Source organism: Poromitra crassiceps (genome assembly GCF_964638095.1).
Source record: "Poromitra crassiceps genome assembly, chromosome: 1".
NCBI lineage: Eukaryota > Metazoa > Chordata > Actinopteri > Beryciformes > Melamphaidae > Poromitra > Poromitra crassiceps.
The window spans coordinates 34,677,066-34,701,577 of NC_139623.1; the positions used below are offsets into that span (position 1 = coordinate 34,677,066).

Sequence of the window (24,512 nt, forward strand, 5' to 3'; positions counted from 1 at the left end):
CATACTAGGACTTTTGACTGACCACGTTATGCTAGAACTTGACTGTCATCAGGGGATGATCGGATTATGCGTGAGTGGCCTTCTGCTTGAAATATGGTCTGGAGACCTCACTTCAATCAGGAGAGGCCAGTTGGTAGGATTAGACAAACTTTATTTAGCAATCGGTATGCATGGCAAATGCTTTGGCGCTTGACTCCATTGGCCAGTGGCGCTGCTCTTGAGGCAAGAGGAGGGCACCTGCATAGGCTAGGAGATCCCCCAAAAGGAAGATCTGATTACCGGAGGTTAATTGAGATCTGCAGGCGCCAGTAGTTGATTGCACTTTTCCGGCCTTCAACCTTTTTTAGCGACTTACAGCTATTTGCGGCTGGCGCTCCCAACTCGGTCGGGCACCTCGCGATAGCGCTTCCCGGCTTGGCCTACCTGGCCGCCTTGGCGCTTCGCGATCGTACTTTCCGGCCTTCGACCTTTTTAGCGACTTACAGCTATTTGCGGCTGGCGCTCCCAACTTGGTCGGGCCTTCGATCTTGCTTTTCCTGCCTTCGACCTTTTTAGCGACTTACAGCTATTTGCGGCTGGCGCTCCCAACTCGGTCGGGCACCTCGCGATAGCGCTTCCCAGCTTGGCCTACCTGGCCGCCTTGGCGCTTCGCGATTGTACTTTCCGGCCTTCGACCTTTTTAGCGACTTACAGCTATTTGCGGCTGGCGTTCCCAACTCGGTCGGGCCTTCGATCTTGGTACATTAAAATTTAGCTTGGCGCTTCCCGGCGTGGCCTACTTGGCTGCCTTGGCGCAACTGCCCTGACTTTCTGCTCTCTCTTTCTCTATCCCCCCCCATACCGATTGCTAAATAAAGTTTGTCTAATCCTACCAACTGGCCTCTCCTGATTGAACTATTTTTATGCTCTGAACTTGGTGTAAATGAACGTCATGAAAATATTTATTAAACAAATTTCCATGACTTTTCCAAAACCTTGTTGGATTTTATGTTTTTCCAAAAATTTTCCATGACCTGGAAATTGAATTTAAATTTCCATGATTTTCCAGGCTTTTCCATGACCGTACGAACCCTGTAACATTTTGGTGGTCAAACATGAGACATGAGACAAAAAGGTCCACCACCACTATCCTGGCCATCAGTAAAAAAATCTACGCTTGCTAGCCTGTTCTCTCCTCCCCACATTCCCCCCGCTCTCCCTCCCTTGCTCCCCCCCACTTCCTCCCTTTCCCTGCTCTCCCCTCCCCCACATTCCCATGTTCCCTCCCCACCTCCTCCCCCACATTCCATCCCCCTTTTCTCCCTTTCTCTCTGCATCATACAATTGTTCAATCTTGTTGTTATTATTACTACTGTAATTGTTACTGTTGTGTCAGCAAGATTTAGCTAGACATATTCTCTGTGAAGTCCTCTGAGACATGCTTGTGAATTAGGGCTATACAAATAAACTTGACTTGACAAATCCTGGTCAGTGAGAAAGAGATGAAGATGGTTTACCACGTGTTGTTCCACGTCGGAGCAGACCACGCTGCGGCCCCCCACCTGCACCTCGATGGGCTTGGACAGGATCCTGCGGGCAAGAGCCTCCATGGCTCTGGGGAAGGTGGCTGAGAACATGACCGTCTGCCGGTCCGGACGCACGTTGTCCATGATACGCATCACCTGGTGCAGGAAACGGATGACACTTGGAGGTTAGCTTATTTTGTTGATTCATTCATGTTTTTAATCTGCCGATGTGCAAAACTGCCTAGCCCGTGGGGGGGGGGGGTAAAAAAGAATCTGATGCTGCCCATTACTTTGAAGGACATAACACATCCCACTATGGCAAAGGCATGGCCCGCCGTACTCTGCCTCCGATTGCTTACCCTGGTGTTTTACCCTAACCTTTTTATTTAAAGAATTCTGATTTCCCCCCCTTTTTCTCCCCAATTGTACTTGGTGTACTTGGCTGATCTAGGCGACACCCACCTGCGGCTCGAAGCCCATGTCAAACATCCGGTCTGCTTCATCCACCACCACGTATGTCCCTCTACGCAGGTTGGTGACACGACCTAAAAACCAAAGGAGAGGAGCAGAGGGAAAACCATTCACCTCAAGAAGGGTTGGGTCCTCAAACAGATCCTAGCTATTAAAAAAAACACATCAACTAATCTGTAAGAACACAGAAAACCCTTTCCAAGATTACACTATGGAACAGTACTTTAGAGCAAAACAAGGCATCCTACATTCAACAGCATATTCTTTTGTTTGTACATTTAAGTGACCTTTTTTACTATTATTATTTTAAAATGTTTTTCCTTTTCGCTTCTCTGGTCGTACCATCTCAGGCGCATGTGGGACCTGTAAAGTCAGAAAACTGCCTCAAGATACAATACAAGAGATGGAGCCACATCAAGCATTATCTGACCAAGCGCCTTTTCACCTACAAGGGAAACATATTAGAGATTACCTCGCATGTGTGGAAAGAACAAGCCCCATTTTTTATTATAACTGTGCAGAATCAAGAATTTACATTTACAGCTATTATTTAATAAAAACATCTCAAGTGCACATTTATGTAAACACTCTATGTTGCATGGCTCTACAATGATATTCAATCAAAAAGGAGCCACATAATCAAAGCTCATTAAGACCATAGGAAAGGTATTAAGGAGCATGATCTGTGAAAATAACTGGAAAATGCCTGCCTGTGCTTTGAATCCCAAGCTGCACATGTGCTCCTTTTTAATCTTCTAGGCTAGTGGTTATCAAAGTGGGGTCTGGGGACCCCCAGGGGTCCTTGAGAGTAGGGATGCACCGGTTGCCATTTTCTTGGCCGATTCCGATTTCCGATTTTTGAATAGTCTGACTTGCCGATACCGATTTTGGCCGATTCCGATTTTCTTTCCGATTCAGTCTGAATATCAGAGTTTACACACAGAGTCCGAAATTTCGTATGGGTTTTTTCTTATCCGCCATCCGGAAAAAAAATCATCACACACAGAAAACCTTGCACACTGAAGTCCGATGCGTTTTATTATTATTATGTTCGTCGTTCTATTCGCAATACGAAACAAATAGTCCTCTCCTGTATCCATGTTACCACATGACTGACAGATAGCAGCAGCAGCTGATCTGCAGCAGCGGTGATGTGGACTGCAGCTGCAGCAGGTCGGGGATATATATATCATACTGGACACAGGGCTCCATCTCACCTTCACTTTGCCAAGCCGGCTGTGTTGCGCTGTGGCCGGGGAGAGAGAGGGGCCAGTGAGGTGAAGCGAGCCACTCAGACTGGAGTGGACTCAAGCAGAGCGGGACTCGGCCACACCTCTGTCTCCGCAGCTTATTTTCCACTTGCATGTGTGACAAACTGCAACATTTCCACAATGAGGACATGCTGGCGTGTGTTTCCTTTTGGCTGCAGCCCGTCTGTCTCTCTGCCTTGGGGTGCGCGCATGTCACGTAAACGCGTGCATCTTGCAGCTGCAGGTCATTGACCAAACAAAAAAAGGGGGGAGCCGACCGGCGCACAAAATCGGCTATGTGGACTGACCGGCGCAGGTCACCGGTCGAGGCTGATCAGCTGAAAATCGGCTATTTCCGGTCACGTGCCGATCGATCGCATCCGTACTTGAGAGGGTTCCAGGGGGTCCCCAGCAAAAAGGTGGATAATTTATTTTCACTATAATTCCATCCATAAGTAACACAACAGAATGTATGACTATTTTGGTCATGGGTTTCATACACTTTCTGTAATAAAACATATATAAGCAAAACTCTTATTAGATGGGGGACCCTGGGACAAACTCTTATCAAATGTTCATGTCCATGGTCTAATTTGTTTCAGTTTAGGTGTCCTTGATGTGGAAAAGGTTTGAGAACCACTGTAGGCAGCTTTAATTTATTTACAAGAGCATAATGCTCCTAAAATACTGTAGTTGAGCTTATTCTCTCATTTTATGATCTGAACAAATGCTGACCAACTACTTCGACGTTTCATTACAGCTATTGAACATTTTCACCGACTCTGGCCTGGAGAAGCAGGATCCACGGAGGTAGAACCAGTTCCACCTACCTGTAACTTGCCCTTATCTTCAGGGACCGCATCACTGTCTTGCAGATATGACTCATCCCCAAGGTGGTCAAATAATGTCAACAGTTTAGTAAGTGGTACTGACTTGATTCATTATTATGTACTATATCACATTGTAATATTTATTCCATGCAAAGGTAATTAGCAAAATGAGCGCTTATTTGCACTAACGTTCTGATAGACTAATGAAGTGGGAGGGTCGCTCGGGTGTTTGGAACTCACCGCTATTGGCACCTAACATGTCGATCATCCTCCCAGGCGTGCACACAATGATCTCAGCTCCTCTCTTCAGCTCAGCAATCTGCAGCGCAAAGATGACAGCAAACATGATAGATCCACATGTTCACACAGACGGCATTATTGTGTGTGATCAAGCTCCTTCCTCAGCAATATCACAGGGTTTCGGAAAACCAAATTTAAGACAATTTAATGCTAGCTGGAAATGAATGGCCCATTTTAACATCAAAAGAAACAAAAAGAAACAAAAATCAACCTATTTCTGTTTTAACATGTCTAATGAAACGTCTAACTATAAATGGGCAGTATAAGAAAGATTACATCAGGGAATTAATTGAGTTTAGTAAAGCAGATACAATGTATATTATCGATACTTCTACTCCTGTTCTGTATGAAACTAAGAGTAGACATAAAGAGCAGAGAAAATTGTCATTACATGGTGGAAAACATAGACCATTTTAATGGCCTTACATTTAGGTACTTTCTTCTAGGGGTTTCAGACATTTTAACACACCTGCAGATACCTTGTATCAACTAGGGGTGCACCGATCGATCGACACGCAATCTGTATCGGCCGATTTGGACCTCAAATATGTGATCTGCTGTTTCCGATATTCCTTTAATGTTGCCGATCGCATAGCCGATCATGCTGCACGTGAGAAACATGAGGCAGCCCATTTTCATGTCTTCAATGTCTATCGTTTAACTTTCATATTGTGCTCTAACGTTTATATCATTGTGTTGCAAAGCACACGCTTTGCTTTCGTCAGTGTACTCACCTCCATGCACACACCGCACCAGACTGTCAACACACCCCTTGCATCTTTGAATCACACAAATCAGCTGGTGATTAGAGCAGCCTCAGCAGAGAGAAGTTACCTCCAGTCCTCCCGCCTACCGAGGCATTTGCATGCTGTTAAGTCCGTGTGTATTAAAGTCCCAGATTGACACGGTGCTACTGTGGTAGTCGGGGTAGTGCACGCGCACACACAGACAATTTCCACGCAAGCATTGATGTTCCCGCGGGCACTTTGAAGGAAGCGAAAGTGTGCGGCTGAGTATGTGGATGTGCGCTCCGTTCAGACGGACTTTCTTCCTTTCTTTGGACATCAGTTGAACATGTTCTAATCCCCTTCTTCCATGTGTGCGTATATGACCAACCAGTAAGTCATTATTATGTTAATATTCCTGTATTGCATTCCCTTTTGGTTTTAGATCGATCTACCTGCAATCATTGCAATAACGTTTGTTTAGGCGTGCACTTGCGGTTTGATTGTCTGTTGCGCTAATTAATGCCACTACTCAGATGGAGTTTAGCTCGTGTGTAGCTTGTGATTCTGTTGTTTCTCCCGTCATGTAACCCTGTCACCATTATGTAGATCGCACTCATAGTGCTGCTAATTATAACACTGTAACTCAGCCTCGATGGGCGGGTCGTTTTGATGTTCGTTCGATGCGGATCCCAATGTATGACGGTTATTGTGCATAACCCCGGTTCTATGAGTGGGAGCTCTTTGGCTTTAGTCATGGTTCAAGACTGGTGTTTAAGAGTAACTGACTTACAGTTTACCTAATTATCATTTATATATTATTAGTTGTTAATTATCACTATAATTGGCCTATATAACAGCAAGCTTGGTTACTGACCTGTTTGTATATTTTATTGCCTCCTTTTTCCAGACCACACACAATCCTACTATTCCTGTCATAATGCTGTAAAGAGCCTATACTGCTGTACTGTACTGAAGAGAACTGACAACTAAACGGTTGAACTCCCATCTGTCTCCTGCCTCGTGTTTTTACGGACACCCCAGGGCGTATATATATATATATCGGTGATCGGTAATCGGTGATCGGTCGATGATCGGTTGGGCAGATATTTCTCATAGGTGATCGGCAATCGGTGATCGGTGGCAAAAAACGTGATCGGTGCACCCCTAGTATCAACAGATATAGGCCACATTTCTCTATCTTGTTTTTGGCTTTGGGAGAGTTATCACAGTTTGCAAATATAGATTAGGCTCTCCTACACCATAAAGGCCCAGTTATGCTCAACGTTACGCATGGATACGCATACTAGGGTTTAGTCCCGGGAAACGGGATTCCCGGGAAATGCCATCCAACCCATTTCCCGTTTTTACATGCAGAACATATTGGAATAGGCCTATATTTAGAAATATGCCGACAGTTTACTTTCTTAAATGATGTAGCCTATGTTTTAAAAGAACATGTAATATATTAGGCTACTGTAAGCATTGTAAAGTCTTTAAATGATCATGATGTAGGCCTATATGCATTTCGGAGACATCAAAGTGAATCAATCAACCAACAATCGATTTTCTATTTATATAGTGCCAAATAACGACGTATTGCAGGCAGATTTTAATACTAGCTTCTCTGACAACAATGCTATAGCCAGTAATTTGAAATTTCATATCCTTTGCAGAGTGGAATTCATTTCTGATTTTATTTCGGCTTGTTTTGGCTATGCGCCTTTGTGCGCTGTGCGCCGGTGGAACACACACTGAAAGCTTATTGCACATAGCTTAATAAACACAAATCCCGCCCACGATGTTTCTTTTCTTTTCTCTACACTTCTGACTTGCTTGAGGGGATTGTGCCATGACCGTTAATGCAGTAGCCTACGAGACGGCGATTGAGCACCGTGCAAACTTCACCAGCAGTGAAAACGACAATCAGACCAGCCGTGCGTCCTCGGTTCGTGTGCCCCAGGTTGGGCATGATGGTCTGGTTGTAGGCGATGTCCGTGCACAGAGCGGTGGAGATAGTCTGATAAAGCCATGCTCTGGTATGCGGTATGGAGATTATGACTGAGCACGGCTGGAAGAGGAGCGGTGCAGCCGCCAGAGTGCAGCAGCCCAGATCCAAAAGCACACGGTGCCAGGTATCAGACAGCATTGATCTTGTGTGTAAAAGAGCGTGAAAACGGGCTGATCGACGCATTTACGGCTCCATTCCTTCCACGGCAGTTTCCACAACTCTCTAAGAAAATGTTTAGCCTAGGCTACTACAGGATTTATTCATTCGCCAATCCAGGCGATTGGTGAATTACTATAGGACGAATCAGCGTGACGTCACTTGCCACCCAGAAATGCGGAACCCCGCGGCAGTTAATAGTATGAGTTGTGCCAAACAAACGTTAATATCTCAAAAACTATACATGACATCGCTTATATTTTGACATTCTGAGTGAGAGCAGAAGTAGCTCAAGAGTTTGATGTATAATATATGCATGTCGTGTTAAAGTTGTGTGAACTGTCGCAGTTTTTAAAATGTAAACAGAGTTAACTGGCTAGAGTCAGCCACTCAAGCCTCGTGCCACTTGGGCTCCATAGGGTTCCATTGCCGTTGCCACCCAGTGACGCGGTTTGTTTACCAAAATGCTGCGTGGCTGATCCCTCGTATATAAACCCTAATGGCACTATATAGCCTAATACATATAGGTACAGCCTACATAAAGCCTAAAAATTTTGTTAAATAGCAATGTTTTGCCTTAATTAATAAATATGAATGGCACCAAATAATACATTCGGCAGGTTGGGAACTAATAGGTGTATTTTCTCCTTGATGCATAACAAAAAAAAAAAAAATACAAATTTCCCGGGATTCCCGGGAAAGAGGGCTTCATTTCCCATTTCCCGGTATGGCTCATTTTTGGGAAAAATATTAAACCCTAACGCATACGGACAGAGCTTTACTCTGCGCTCATTTCATGCGTAATTCTGCACATTTTCTGAAAGCTTACGGATATGGATGAAACAGAGCAGTACCACACACACACTTGACACTCTACTGCCCACTAGTGGATGTACTGTTTAACATGATACCAACGTGAAAGACGCATGGAAGTATGTGGGCATTGACGGTTAAATAGTTTGAAATAGACATTTATTTTTTGGACGAAAATGAAAATTGAGCATAAATGAGCTCTAAGAGTGTCTTTATTATGTCCTTGAGCATTGCTCACCTTCACCTCACCCAAAGCACTTCACTTACTCTGCTGTGTTAGATGGATTGCAGTCTAATAATTGCACCATCATTTGGCAAAAACAACCCTTTAGATATAACATGAACGTGTGTGTGTGTGTGTGTGTGTGTGTGTGTGTGTGTGTGTGTGTGTGTGTGTGTGTGTGTGTGTGTGTGTGCGTGTGTGTCTACCTGCTCACTGATACCCGTGCCTCCGTAAACACACACCACTCTGAGCGCCAGCGGCTTGGAGAACTTCTTACACTCTTTGGTGATCTGCAGAGCCAGCTCTCTGGTGGGAGTCATGATCACAGCTGCGGCGACCGAGGAAAGGAGACGATAAGAACAGCAATTAATTTCAATGTCCGCTATCAAGAGCAATTCAGTTGGTTCATGAAATCGCTGGGCTGCGTGCCGTGCAGTGTTTGTGGTGTGGGAGATTCGAGCTGTCAAAAGAAGACAAAAGACTTGCTCCTGACCAATCCTGGCGCTTGACTGCTGCGTAGGCGGGCACAGGGTGTGGTTTTGGCTTAACCTATGTGGGTTTCCAAATAACGCAGACTGGCTGCCTCAATAGAGTGCCAAAGTCACCCCCTCTCCCTCTCCATGGGATTTCATCTGCCATTATTTTTTTCATATACCTTGCGTAAAATGCTTATCATTTTACTTTTTAGTTTGTCAAACTAAGCGATTTAACCATACTTAGAATCATATCATCGAATCAACACTCAACTTTGGCCGAGCGATATTCGAATAGTGTTTTTGCTAGAAATGCCTGTCCCTACCTTTACATTTTCATCCTAAAGCCGTTCTTCAAAAAGCACTGGATTAGGACAGCCAAGCCTTCCTCCTATCACCCAAGCACATCCCTTCTGTCTTTATCGCAGTTCAATTATTCCAGTCAGAAGTTTGTATACAGCCAAGAGAAAATGTTTCAGTAAATGTTAGAGGGAAGGCTAGAGGAAGTATGAAAAGGAACAGGCCCTCACCGATGGGTCCCTCTCCCTCCTCCAGTGGGCGCTGGTCCATGATGTGCCGGAACATGGGCAGCAGGAAAGCTATGGTCTTCCCACTGCCGGTCTTAGCGATGCCGATGAGGTCACGGCCTGACATGATGGCAGGGATGCCCTGGGTCTGGATGGGGGTCGGCTTCTCATAGCTGTGCCTGTGTCAGGTAAGGTTAGGAGAAAACATGTGAAGATGTTCACCAGCACAATGTGTTGCTCACTGGATGTGCTGAACAACCCACTCTATGCATCTACCAGTGTCAAGTGCAATCAGAATACTTTTTTTGGCAGACCTAGGAGAGGGGAATTACATTCAAATTTTATGTTTATGTCAGAGAGCCGACTGAATAAGACAAGAGTGTTAATGCCTGCATAGTGCATCAAAGCAGATCTTTAGAAATCTACAAGATCCCCTCTCTGGGGGCACGGTGGCGCAGTGGTAGTGCTGTCGCCTCTCAGCTAGAAGATCCTGGTTCGATTCCCACCTTTCTGTGTGGAGTTTGCATGTTCTCCCTGTGCTCCCCTGGGGTTCGTCCATACAACATCGGTATGGACCCCCACTAAAAACATGCAGAAGATCGTCATCTGACCAGTGACGAGAACGTTTGAAGTTGGCCCCTGGCCGCTGTACACTAAGACAGCTGCCCACTGATCCTGGGCTGCCCCGCGGAGGAAGGACATGCCTGCATGGGTTAAAAGCAGAGACTACATTTCACCGGCCACTGTCAGCATGTGTGTGTGTGTTCAGCGCCGCTGCTGGCCATTTGGGTACCCTAAGCGTAATTTTTGTGCGCGCCCCCAAATATATATACGTATACAGTTGCAAACAGAAATATTCAATCCCCCTAAAGATTTTAAGGATTTATCAATTAAAAGTTTTTTCAAAAAGCAAGATTCTGCTTTGGATGACTTCTTGATGAGTTGAATGATACATAAAATCAACACAGAAAATGCACGATGTAGTATTTGTGTGTAACAGTATATTTTGTTAAGATAGCCATGTCACAATTATTCAACCCCTATATAATATTGTTGTTTTTAAAGACAGTTTTATGGCCTAATTGGAGTTGAAACATAATTAAGCCTTTGGGAACTCTATAATGATCCTTCATTTGCTTCAACTGTGATCCATATATAAACCCCACCCATGAAGTAGGGATGTCACGATACCAAAATTATGAGTTCAATACCGATACCTGCTTAAAGTGTACTAACCCCCAAAACACTTTTTTTCAGCTTTTAACCAATATACAGTATATGACTTTGGGGGTGGTGTGTGAAGAATGCTGGTCAAAATTTCCACATTTGAGACCAAACTGTTGCCATTCTACCATTTGTATCATTTTTCAGCAGCATAACTGGCATAAGTGCCCTCTATGGGTGGAACACTGCTTTTTTTTGCCCTCAAATGAATGGGAGATTTGGTACAACCTGACGTCACGTTGTCCCCAAAGACTATGGGATTTCAAGATAGTTACTCCCCTACTCCCCCTGTACCCTTTCGGCTCCTCACAACTCCAAGCCTATTCCCATGATGTCACTTGACCTGTTAATCACCTGTTAATTGATTACAATCGCCTGTTATTTTCCTACCAACTCCTATGTAACACAATACTATCAATAAACGCCACTATAATCATAAAAGGAAGGAAATGGCATTGTGTGCTGTAAATCATTCCCAACCTTTTTCATACTAAGATGAGATTTGGTCTCTCAGATGCAAATCTGATTTTATTTTTTATGTAGCCTAGATATGATTTTGTCCAGAATTCCATATTAGGTTGAGAGACAACATAGAATGCTGGAATCCTCTCAAGGATGACTGGTGGTCTTCTGTGCCCCTTTTCGCTGGGGACACGGAGCTGCTGCTGCACTGATGCTCTGCCCGCTTGTCTGTGACCACCGGCTTGCGCAGTCGTAACCTGTGTAACCTGTGAGTCCAGATGCGGGATTCCCGCAATCCTGTACCCAATCTCAGACACTGATTGTGCAGAAAAATCGCACACCAGCTATTTCTGTCTGTGTTTGTTTGTTGTTGTTCCGTGAGGGTTAGAAAGGGACGAGGCTGTTTCGCCTGTGAGTACCGCCAGCCTGAGGAGGGGGGAGAATGTTCCAGTACAGTACAGAGTGCAGCTCTGCGCTGGAGAGGAGCAAACTTTTGACAAGAATCATGGAAAAGGGAGAAACGAAAATTAAAAACGGATGTCATGGTGCGGTATATGGCAAGTTGGACGAGGGAATGACGTGGAGAAATCTCACATTGTGATTACATGAGCGTGAGAGCGGGGCGTTTGTCCTGACTATTGTGCTGTGCTGCGGTAACCAGCCTTGCGTCACTAGTCTCTTTTAACGTAAGTTTAGACAAGCCACACACACACACATGGGAGAAAAATAATAAAATTTCTAGTTCGGCACTGAATGGCCAAATTGATATAACTTTCAACCATTTTGAGCAACGCTGTTTCCATACAGGCCACCAGCGTTGGCTAGTTGTTGATATTTAAAAAGATATTGCAGCTCTCATATAAATTATTTTTGAGGCGGTGGGCAAACTGTAATGGCGTCAATTTCCGGAGAAAAATTCCTGACCTGAGCACAGCCAAAGAGTATATTATAGACAAGATGATACGTCATTTCTTGGTTTTTCCCATAGGTTTTTTCAAATCAAACAGCATGCCGTTTTGTTACATATCTGGGGGGGGGGGGGTTAGTCCCCCTTTAAGGATCTCGATACCGACACCAGCTGATCCAATTTAAAGTTGCTCACCATCTCCACTACTCCAAGCAGAAATTACACAAGATTTATCCTACTGTATCACCACTGTGTGAAAGGTGTCAAGTGCCGGAGGGCACACTATCTCATGCCTTTTTTGTTCTGACCTTCACTAACGGGATTCTGGGCCAAAATATTTGACTGGTACTCTAAGGCCTACAAAATAGCCCTTCAGCCGGAGGCAGAACTCGCCATCTTTGGCTGCTCGGAGTCTTCTCTGAACTTCCCTACAGCTGTGCAACAGTCTCTGACACAAGGGACAACTGTTGCCAAGAAACTAATCCTGAAGGAATGGAAGTCCCCCTCTTCACCATCTTTTCAATTGTGGCCGACTGATATGACCTCTGTTATACGGATGTGGAGACTTAGGTTCCTGAGGACCAACTCACTTAAGAAATTCTCTGCCATTTGGGACCCGTTTCTAGCCTACCATGTTGAGGTTGGGGGCGACGGGTGATTCGCCAGACTGGTTCCCCATGGATCCCCTGTGTGGGATCCCGGGCACAATACCTCTTATAAGCATATAAGCACCTCACGCGACTGGTAGCATGACTTAATACTGAATGTTGTTGATAATGTGTTTTTGTTTGTTTGTTTGTTTTTTCTTTTCCTGTGTCTGAGCCTGTTTGTCTTGTTCGTATGTTGTTCAGAAAAAATTAAAATAAAATATTGAAAAAAAAAAAGTATCTTGATACCGATACTGAAACGATACCACGGCAAAAACCTAAAACATCAGGAAAAATGCGCTCAGTAATCTAGTGAGCACATTTTTTCCTTTTCTATTTATTTTGCAGAACTCTGCCAAGGTGTATCGAGTCATTTCATTTTGTGTTCAGTCTACTTTAGTGCATTCATTGCACATTAACTGTAGTGCTGTATGTGGGCTAATAATCCTGGGTTTCTAAATGTGTTTTAACTCGGATTTTGGCACAAGGAAGGGATAGTAACATCTTGTCCTGTGTATTAATGAATGTCATTATGTTTATTATTTGCATGCACAATACATAGGCTATTGAAATATATGCTATGGCGGTGGTTTATTATGTGGTGTAATTTTTTCATACATGTAGGTGTGTTTTTGACAATAAATTACTATAACATTAATAATTGGATCATTGTAAATATTAGCAGGCTATGGGAGACATCGGATTGCTGCATGCCATGTAAGGGCTTTAATGACACTATATGGCCTTGATTTAACTATTTAGTACATATCTGAGTCAGGGCCATGGTGTTATTTGGGCTTCTGCATGGTATACAGTGGTCTGATGTCCCCTGTAGGTAGGCTACTGAGTTTATGATCTCTTTGATAGTTAGGCTACTTTATACACAGTCACAACTGTTCATCCTATCTGTGCTCGTAGCCTACTAGGCAGCACATATCCATTGCCTTAATTGCCTCGTCAAACTCGATGGTTTAACAAGTACGCTTATCACACAATAAATCACACTCGTTTGACTTATGAGGGCATGTATGTTATCCATTCGCTAAGCTGTCGGTCTTTGTTTGAACTGAACTATTTTGAACAAATCAGGATTGCCTGTCGGAGAGAAATAGCCTGGTTTGAGGTGTTGGATCCATTCACCTGTTGTGTTGAAACACTTTTTACCGCCTGGCTTTGATGTGTTTAGTGTCCAGGGGCTTGCCCTCGCTGTCAGGGTTTCCATCCAAAGGTAGGACCTATCGCAGCTTTTGATAGAATTTTCAGAAAGTCGTCAAAAGAAAATGCGGTAGCCTATTATGCACGTAGTTTTCCACCCACTACCGTTACGTGTAATATCAGGAATGTTGAAGAGGGGCAATTAATTGACGTGATTAAAACAACGGCAGACGCCAGTCAAACCCTCAAACGAGGAAATTAAGCCTGTTCTCTGAATAAATGTGATGTAAAGAGAAAAGATCCTAGCCTGATATTCAGACTGAAGTGGAGGAAATAATGATGGCTTGGTGACAGAGAGAGCGCACTGTATCTGCCTCTGCGGAGCTGCGAACGTTACACGTGCGTGCCATTGTTTCGCTATGAAAAACATCACATAGCCTATTCATTTGGTTCTTGATTTTACAGAGGTAGCAGACGTAAAATATATTACCAGACGCCACTCTTCAATTCAGCATATATATAATCCACGGAGAGGTTACTGTAAGACAAGTCGCCTGTTATCCCGCTTTCTTCCTCTGTTAAAACTGCATGTTTTTGAATGGAGTTTGGTTAAAGATTCGCTCCTCTGCTCGTCTCGGCTCCCAGACGTTTGGTGAGCGGCGCCAACAGTGCCGGTCGCAAACTCATGACATTTTTAAAAGTATCGGTACTAAATTAACGTGGTATACTACCCTTTTTAACGGCAGGTGGTATAGTACCCTTTTTAACGGCAGGGTCCGCGGTACCATTGTAGTACCGGTATACCGTGCATCCCTACCATGAAGGCATTCAAGGTGAGTTGCAATCATGGGAAAGACAAAGGAGCTTCCACAAAGCTGAGAGAGGAGATTATTTCATCACACCTGAAGGGCCTTGGGTATAAGACGATTTCCAAAGAATTTAACATTCCAAGAGACACCATCCATTGGGAGCATTATAAGGAAGTTTAAAACTTATGGAACAGCTGCAAACCTGCGTGGCCATGGAAGAAAGGCCAAAATGTCATCAAGGGCCCATAGCAACTTAGTCAGGACAACTAAGAAAACCCCCCGTGTGACTGCAAGACACCTACAGGATGACCTGATGAAGGCTGGTACCAGTGCTTCAGTGACAACTATAAGACGTGGTCAAGAGTGGAGTGCGTTTTGGAGTCTGGCCATGAAGTCCTTGTTTATTCAGTGCACATCTTATAGTACGGATGTGACCGAGGGAAACGGAAGTTTGTTTACTGCGTCGCATGTAGTTAACGAGGAGATCCCACAACTTTCTTTTAAGGGGGCACCGTGGCCAGTTCAAAATGGAATGCCAAACTGGCCGTGTGGAGAGTTAATTTTTAGAAGGGACATTACCAAACTGTGGGGCCTCCACCGCACTGTCTGTTTGACCTTGGTATTCCTGCTCTGGATGATGCCCTAAGCGACACTTGGTGCCATACACTCAGCGTGTTATGCAGGTGTGTGTTGTGTAGGTAACGGCGGACCTGTGTGTGTGGCTGGCAGCATGTGTGTGTTGGGTTGTCGTGTGATAATAAAGACGGGTTTGTCCGTCCAACTTTGACTTTGACTCACTAGTGAAATTCAACAATAAGGCTGAAACAACACAGGGAAATTCTTCCGGTAATATATTTTTAGGGAATATTTGACATGGACACACCCTAGTACTCTGTATTACTCTCGCATATAATGGCAAATCTGCATTTCTTGGTTGTCAGGAGTAGAGCTCAAATAAGGGTAGCAAAGCAACGGAGCGATAAAAATTGTTATTTACTGAGCTGTTTATTGCGATTTTATAATCAATTTGAATGCCTTGCTATGCTTTCATTAAATTTACCAATGGCTCTGTTCATTTCTCATTTGAAGGGTTATTGTCCAATGACTACATTGACCAAACAAGTTGCCGAGTCCCTCACAACCACCTCAAAGATCAATACGATCAGGCAGACTCACCTCTTCAGAGCATTGAGGATCTTCATAGAGGTACCACACTGCACCCAGGTCTTGATGGGTTTGGGACAGCCCTTCCCTTTGACTGTGATGCCCTCCAGTTCCAGCCGGTACACGTTTACCTCTGGATGGGTTCAAACAACCGGATGGAGAGGGCTTAGTTAGAGGGCTGTGATTCATAATAACAACAAACAAAATCACCAGAGTTTTGTTCACATACCTTCCGCAGTCATCTTGGCCAGTTCGGGCACTTCCACATAGAAGTTCTTGCGGTATGGCTCGTACTGGATCTTCTGGTGATCCACGGGCTCCAGGACCTTCCTCTGTTTAGTCTGGTATCCTGTCAGAGCCGTCTGCAGATCCACCTCCTCCTCCTCTGATGAGTACTGACAGACACATCATTTACATTTTAGGTAGATGTTTCGATACCATTTTTTCCTTCCCAATACCAATTCCTGAACTTATTATATCGGCCAATACCGATTATCGATTTGATACCAGTGAGTTAAAACTGCCTGACTCAGGTTAAACCTTTTGATTTCCAGCAGGGATACAAACTCTTGGATAGTGAAAAAGGTCATACAGTAGATACGACGGCAGACACAAAACCAGTCAGAAATCGTTCAATTAAGTCTCCTATTTTGTGATGAAAATGGTGGCTGCCGTCTAAAGGTGACTAGTTTGCATCCTGGGAAATGGCCATTTTATCTGGGTGAAATCACTTTTTCCCCCCCGGTGCTAATAAATGATGTGGTATCAGATTGGTGCATAGACTCGCATACTCGCAGTTACCCGATCCAGCATGTTACACCGTATTGGAGGCATTTCCGATACTGGTGTCAGAACAGCCCTAGAAATATTCCATTATACACATTTGTAATAGCATACATAAACTAGAACGACCGCACCGCGGATTTATGCCTCCACCATTAGTTCATTCTTGAGTCCAAATCGCCATTTGAGGCAAATTGGAAGAAATTCCGTCAAGGCGCTCCTGAGATGTTGCGTTACAGAGCTTGGAAATTGGGTGTGTGAGCTCACAGTGACCTTTAACCATCAACAGTTTATCCTTGAGTGCAAGTGGAGGTTTGAGGCAAATTTGATTAAATTCCGTCAAAGCGTTCCTGAGATCTCACATTAACGAGCAGTCGTGATGTCACAGTAACCTTGAACTTTGACAACCAAAATCGAATCAGTTCATCCTTGAGTCCAAGTGACGTTTGAGGCAAATTCGAAGAAATTCCATTAAGACATTCCTGAGATATCGCGTTAACAAGCTTGACTATGGCATTCGAGAGGTCACAGTGACCTTGCCCTTTGATAACCAAAATCTAATCAGTTCATCCTTGCGTCCAAGTCGATGTTTGAGCCAAATCAGAAGAAATTCCATCAAGCCGTTCTTGAGATATCGCGTTAACAAACTTGGGAATGGCGTTCATGAGGTCACAGTGACCTTGAACTTTGACCACCAAAATGTAATCAGTTCATTCTTGAGGCCAAGTTAATGTTTGAGGCAAACTTGACGAAATTCCATCAAGGCATTCCTGACATATGGCGTTAACAAGCTTGAAAATGGCGTTGGAGAGGTCACAGTGAACTTAACCTTTGATCACCAAAATGTAATCCATTCATCCTTGCGCCCAAGTCGACTGAGCCAAATTGGAAGAAATTCCATCAAGCCATCCTGAGATATCGCTTTAACAAACTTGGGAATGGCATTCGTGAGGTCACAGTGACCTTGACGTTTGACCATGAAAATCTAATCAGTTCATGCTTGAGTCCAAGGCGATGTTTGAGGCAAATTTGATGAAATTCCGTCAAGGCATTCCTAAGATATTGCGTTAACGAACATCGGACAGACGGGCGGACAGACAGACAGACAACTCGGATCCATAATGCCTCCGGCCTGGCTATTTTGGGAAGTGAGGCGGATTGTTGATGAATGAAAGAAAAACCCTCTGTATAAGGGAAATGCATGTTAATCGTCTTAAGTTGTGCCCTCCTTCACAAACAAAACACTGAGGTGGGGCATAACACTCACCTCCATAGCATCCTGGTCGTTTTCCATCAGTTCACCCTTCTTCTTGTGAGTGTGCAGTCCTTTCTTGGTTCTTTTAACGACTGTCACCATTTTGGTTATCGTTGCTCCTTTCTGTTGAAGTTGAAGAAGAAAAAGTCAAAAAGACAAAAAGGCAAAAAGACAGTGAAAACAGTTTCTAGTAGGATCTATGCTGGGGGGAGGGGGGGGGGGTTACTGCCCCACAGCACCAACTGACCATAATATATATGTGGGGGTTTGATGGTGTTGTTGATCAATACCAATGACTCAACGATTACTTCACTAGTCATTGCTGAAATTTCTGGCTTTCCAAACTCCACTACTTTTATGCCTGCACAGTACTTTGTTTTTAAGACAGTGCGTTGTCTCATAAGACTGTAAAGTTTAATCGGAGGGTATGGCTCCAGGCTCGCACTCCCCTTTAGGGTTGGGTATTGTTTGGATTTTAACTATCCTGATTCTGATTCCAATTCTATGTATCAATTCCGGTTCTTAACTATTCTCGATTCCGATTGTTTGAGGGGTGGGGTCAAAACAGGTCTCATGCTTATTTCACAGGGATTTTTTTTTACCTTTACACAAGTCATATTAATGCAGGGTGTGGATTAAAAGCCTCAAGAGACATTATTTCCAGGCAAATGAATGCAATCGATGGAACAAGGGGCAATCACAGGATCTGTAAGTTCTACAGTTCAGAAAGAGCACCAGTAGCGTTAAGAGACGAGATGACGTATACATTCATTCAAACTTGCATACAGGCACAGCAGCCGGGCACACACATTGGTTTTCCTGCAGACGACAAACCAAAGGACATGCCACTGCGGAAACTGAAACTAGCGAGAGTGAAATTTGTGTAGAAACCTATACGCAGAACCATGGGTGCTGGCCAGAAATTTTTTTTGACTTAAAGAGCAGGTTGCAGGTTAGACACCACTTTGCATTAATATGTGGGACTTTTATGTAGCAATTAGGATTATCTTTTGTTTTCCCCCCACACATAGCTGCATCTAGACTGGTTTTTGTGAAGCATCTGGCACACGCACATAAAAACCTGCAAATCTAGCAATAACACCTGTGACGATTTTAATACACAATAATCAATAAATGTTCCCTCGGATCATTACCTCCGTACGCTGACCGTCTGTCCGTCCGTCGAGAGGCCGCTCGCTACAGTACATCACCTCCACTCTGCAGCTAAAAATCCTCTTCTCATGAGCTCCAGCGAGTGCCACTTGCGTCCGTCTCCGACGATAAAGTTATCCGCCTCAGACCATTCTGCAGCTGGCTTACCAAATAGGCCTTATTTTGAAAAACTGATTGCATATTGGGGATCAACTAGTTTTACTACTAGTTACGTTTGACTACTGAAACTATTAAAACTTCATAAAGTGCCATATTAACCATAGATAGAGCCAAAACAAACCGAAACTAAATATTTGCCTTCGTGGGGAAATGGCAGAGCGGAGTTTTCTCTGCTGCCTCAGTGCCAAAATGCATTCTGGGCAGTGTTGAATTATCGTACCAGAGGGTCAAATTGATCATTGTTGGAGGTAAATTATCGTACAAAATCTACAAATACGATAACTATCGTATGTCTGGTGCTTTGGAAAGTTTTCTGCTGTACACATTGACTGTATATTATTATTATTACAGTAAGTAGAGTAGCCCAAGTGTCATTACAGGTGTTATCTGCACAGATGTGCATTATAATGCCACCTTTTTCTCCATATTTCTGCCATGGGGGCATGTTTTAATTTTGTTTTTTGGGGGTATTTTCATAAGAATCTTGAGTCATAACTGTAAATATATATATTTTTTTTTTTTACCTGCACCACGCTCTTTAACTTTTTTTTACTGGTGTCCAGGTTGAAGCTTTTGTTTGCGTCCCTCACTTATCGATACTCCTTAATGCTTTGGTTCTTCATCAATACTCTTTATTGGTTCTTTTTCATTACTAAATAATTGCTTAAAAAATAGTATATTATTTTAAATAACAATAAATTCAGAACATGTTTAGAATGTATTTATATTTTCAATATAACTAAATGTTTCTAGAGCAGCAACAGTAATGTTTATTACACTATAAATGGTCACTATAGAAACTCAATATCTCACTGGAAACAAATCTAAAATGTAAATAAAATAAATAATATTCCTGACATCACAATACTGAGTAGAGTTGCCATTTTCAATGTGCAAAAATAAGGGACACCTTGCCAATGGCCCTGTATCCGTGGTACACAAATCAGGCGGGGGGATCTGGGGGTCCTTGATTAAATTTTCTGATGACACAGTGATGCTGTCCCTTCTCCATGGGTCAGAATCAGACCAGGGGAATGCTCTCTCTGACTTTATTTCCTGGTGTGACGACACCTTCTTATACTTAAATAAACCAATTGCCCCTTGTGGGATTAATAAAGTTTCAAGTTTGAAGTCCTCCCCCATGAGATTTTGAGTGTCACACACTTCACTTCCTGCATTCTGGTGAATTTTTATGCGCAAATTTATCCTTTTTTATGCATCAATTTCAAAGTCCTCTGCTACTCTCAAAACAAATGTAAAGGAAATAAAGAGTCAATGACCAACTCTTTTTTTATGGGTCCCTGGTATTCGGCATTTGGGATTCAGTTCTGGAGTTTCGGTTCTCAGATCCTATTCACCTTGTCGTTTCCTTTGGTGACTCCCGTGTTGAACTTCTTCACCTCCGCCTTCACCTCCTCCATGTAGGCGTCCAGAGGATCCACATCGTCCTCCTCTGCCTCCTGCTGGACGGGAGGGTCCTTCTCCTCCTCCTCCTCCTGCTCCCCCTCCTCCTCCTTCTTCTCCTCCTTTTAGAGATGAAACAGTATGAACATTTCACATAACGAATATAGTGACAAAAATGACCACCGTTACAGCACAAGATTGCGGGTATCGTGCCCATTTTCTGTAATTCCCTTAGATTTGGGCATTATGTTAAACCAAACCTACAGAGGAGGCAGTGGACTTGTTTAGCGTTAACGTTAGCTGTTGTGGCTAGCAAACGTTAGCTCAGGCAGCCTCCCTGTTGTTAGCCTCCCTGCTCGGCAAGCAAACCACTTGTTGTGACCAAACATCTCCGTATTCAAAGCACTTCATACTCCCAGAGCTGGCGTAATCCATATAAAAACCCTTCATGCTTTACCCAAAATGAAACATCCAGGGATTGTCGGTCGGTGTGTCCAAAAACAATTGGCTAACGTTACGGTGCTAACCAGGAGCTAAAGTTAAAGTGTGGGCAGACAGCCCATTTAGTTGCCAGTAACATGACAATAAGGGCTCTATCTTCCCAAAAGCACTACCGTAAATTCCGGACTATAAGGCGCACCGGTATATAAGCCGCAGCACCAAAATTGACTGTTTTTTTCTTATATAAGCCGCACCGGTCTATAAGCCGCGGGTGTTTTGATGTTTAATTACCATATGAAAGGGTTCGTGCACAGACAGGAATGTCGGGAAAGAGATGGCTGTTTGGGGAAGCTCCCATTTATTAACATTTCAACAAAACAAAACAAAAGTCAGGTCACAAATCCCCAGACAAAATCACACAACAATAGGCTATATGTGCAGCAAACGGCTGTAACCAGAGAAGTCAAGTCACTAATCCTCGTCTTCCTCTTCTTCCTGCGTACTGAAACCACCAAAGTCCTCATCTTCAGTGTCGGAAACGAACAGGTTCAGGGTGGCTTCGTCAACCACTCTCCTCTCTCCTTCATTGTCACTCAAAACCAACGAACTCCTCTTCGTCACTGTCGGCATCGAACAGCCTCTGAAGCCTCTGACGGCCCTCAGCGCCAGCTGTGGCGGCGTCATCCTCTTCATCCCGCAGCAGTCCAGCGTTTTGGAACCCGTTGGTGATTGTGGATGTTTTCACACTCCTATAATATTCCGTGATCTTCCTTTGTGTGAATTCGCCGAAGTTTGTGATTTTCTCCTGGTAGTCGGGAGGGAGTTGTTCAGTAGTTCTCGCCCGGACGGACAGTCCCTTTCGTCTCATGAATCGGAAGCACCAAGATGGCCCACCTCTGAAATGTTCAATTTTCATTTCGGTGGCGACTGTTTTGGCCTTCAGTCGGATCTGCACCGTGGAAACGCCTCGGCCGTCTGCTCTCTGGGTCAACACCCAATCTTCAAGGGAATCTTCAAGTTCGGGCCATCTGCTTTTATGACCTCTGAAGGACTTTTTGGTCTTCTTGCACTGAGACAGTTCCTCCTGCTGCACCGTCCAACGCCTCACCATTGACTCATCGATGCCCAGGTTACGCGCTGCTGCTCTGTTTCCCTCTTTTAATGCGAGATTGACTGCTTTCAACTTGAAAGCTGCGTCGTGTGAATTTCTGCGTACCTTCCCCATGGTAAGTGAGAGTGTTGCTTCTACTGCTCGTCTTGTTGTGAATATTCCTTGATCTTCCTTTGTGTGAATTCGCCGAAGTTTGTGATTTTCTCCTGGTAGTCGGGGGAGGGAGTTGTTGGCCGAGTGGCCGTTTGCTTACCGTAATTACCATATGTAAGTGGTCACGCACAGAGGGGATTGTCGGGAAAGAGATGGCTGTTTGAGGAAGCTCCCATTTACCGTATTACCGTAACATTTCAACAAAACAACATAACACAACACCACCGTTGTTTATTTTTACAGTGCACACAGTGTCCGCGGTGTGGTGAAAAGAGGGCAAGAGAGGAAATTAAAACAGAAGTGGATTTATAGTTAGAAAGAGTGCTAAAAAAGAGAGATTTTATTTGTATTTTTTTTTTTTTTCTGAAAAAATCCATAGATAAGCCGCACCGTTATATAAGCCGCAGGGGCCAAAAAACGGGAAAAAAGCCGCGGCTTATAGTCCGGAATTTACGGTAATTTAGCGTTTGCGCTCGTTTTAATGCTGTGCGCAATGCAAAATGGGGGCGGACACAAGCGCATGCCTGTGATAATTGTACTGGGCATTGGCTGCCACAAGCCAAAGCAGGCGTTTCAGCGCTAAAATGTGGGATAGATGGCATTACCCTATCGTCAGCAGCGCACAATTACTTTGCGCTAAGAGCTTTGAAAAGGACCTCTTACGCGCAAATACCTCGCACTCTTGGAGCGCACCCGTAATCTCCGTCTAGCGCAGCGCAAAGTAGAATTCCTTTTGGAGATGTCATTACGCACAGCCTAGACATCAAATTATGCTGCTAAAATTGGGTATTAGCAGATAATTCAGTGAAGCAATCAACTATAACTCACTGAGAAACTTTTATCACATCGCAAAGAGGGAAATTAATTGAGAAAACTTGGACAATGGACATAGGCTATTTACCTCCATAACCCGAAGGGTCGTTGGCACCACAGACGATCTGTCAATAAGCTCCTTCTGTCCTTGCACGAGTGAGTACACTCTATTACACATGGAGAGAATTACAGCACATTGCATGCCTCACACAAACAGCCATTGCGAGACGGGAATCTGATTGGTTTTGATTGACGTAATGCCCAGCCTTGCCTGGCCACGCCTGTGAAGAATTCTGGTAGTTAAGATCGCCCAAATCCCGTTTGCGCAGGCATTTTGGGGCGCAGATGATTTTGGCACGGCTCTAATTTGCACTTGCGACACATGCCGTGAACCTTTCCGCATCCCGGCCAAGAATTGCATCCCCAACATATTTCGGGGCTGTTTTAACTTAGAAATGAGGGAGGTCACGTCTACCAGACAATTATATCACTTTTAAACAGTTACATGTCTGTACTGTGTTCACTACATCTGCCTTTCGTACCCCAGGGGCCGGTTGCACCAACTGGTCTTAACTATGCCTGGTCGTAACTCCTACGTCGGTCTTAGTTAAGACCATGGACTTACGCCTGTTGCACCAACACGGCTTATGTCTGGTCTTAACTATGCTGGTCGTAGCAATGCACGTCGATGTGAATTGCCAGGGAATGCACCCTAATTGGATGATGTTGCAAAAACTGTGCCTCGCGACCTGCTTGGAGCACTGTGCCACTACGCTATCTCAGCCACTACTGTAAAACACCCTCCCTCCCTCGCTCCGGGGGGGAAATGGCGGCTATTGAGCCAGAAAGACAGTCTGAATGAAATTGAATGTAACGTTCCCAATTCTATGTATTAACTTCTAAAAAACTAACGGCAACATTTTGGAAGGCTAAGCCACACAACTAGTTAGTTATAATCTAACGTCGTGCTTTCAAAGACGGCGAACTGGCGGTGTTACGACGATGACGGTCAAAAAGGTCTCCGCGGAGATCTCTGTTACAGGCAGGCTCTACGCCTCCTCCTGACCAGGCGTAGGAGTTACGCTTGGTCGTAGTGAAAATAAGGCTTAAGCCGTCTTGGTGCAACCGGCGTAGCTGTTAGGTCATAAAGTTACGACCAACTTAGCTTAAGACCAGCGTAAGACCAGTTGGTGCAACCGGCCCCAGGTGTGCATAAACTACAGTTTAAGAACTTTTTTTAAATACAAAAATATGAAATTATTATTGGTTATGGTATCGGTTATCAGACAGGAGAAGCAGATATTTATCGGTTATCGTAGCGGCTGAAAAAATCCCCCCCAAAGTCTATAAATCCCCCCTATGTGAAGAACCTAAGGGGGAATCCCCCCCGCCCCCTGCCCCTCCCTCCAGGCCCTGGGTTATCAGTATTAACGTGTATTGTTAAAATCACGGTGACACGGTTTTAATGATACCGTAATTAAAAACAGGAAACAGAACGCGCTCCTTTATTGCCTACCATGCCTCGTCCTCATTGCTCATTTCTACCATTCCTCGTTTGTTTCAACTCG

The 24,512-nt window shown here is 44.2% G+C and overlaps 1 protein-coding gene across 1 annotated transcript in view; it reads right to left on the reverse strand.

Moving 5' to 3' along the window:
• ddx46 (DEAD (Asp-Glu-Ala-Asp) box polypeptide 46) overlaps positions 1–24,512 on the reverse strand; it is a 69,525-nt gene that overhangs the window by 35,472 nt on the left and 9,541 nt on the right. The window contains exons 7-15 of the mRNA XM_083633318.1: positions 20,381–20,548; positions 17,703–17,813; positions 15,882–16,047; positions 15,665–15,785; positions 9,288–9,463; positions 8,491–8,612; positions 4,297–4,375; positions 1,968–2,050; positions 1,497–1,661 (exon numbers count right to left, since the gene is read on the reverse strand). Of these exons, the coding sequence (XP_083489444.1) occupies positions 1,497–1,661; positions 1,968–2,050; positions 4,297–4,375; positions 8,491–8,612; positions 9,288–9,463; positions 15,665–15,785; positions 15,882–16,047; positions 17,703–17,813; positions 20,381–20,548 (1,191 nt within the window). The remainder of the gene's footprint in view (positions 1–1,496; positions 1,662–1,967; positions 2,051–4,296; positions 4,376–8,490; positions 8,613–9,287; positions 9,464–15,664; positions 15,786–15,881; positions 16,048–17,702; positions 17,814–20,380; positions 20,549–24,512) is intronic.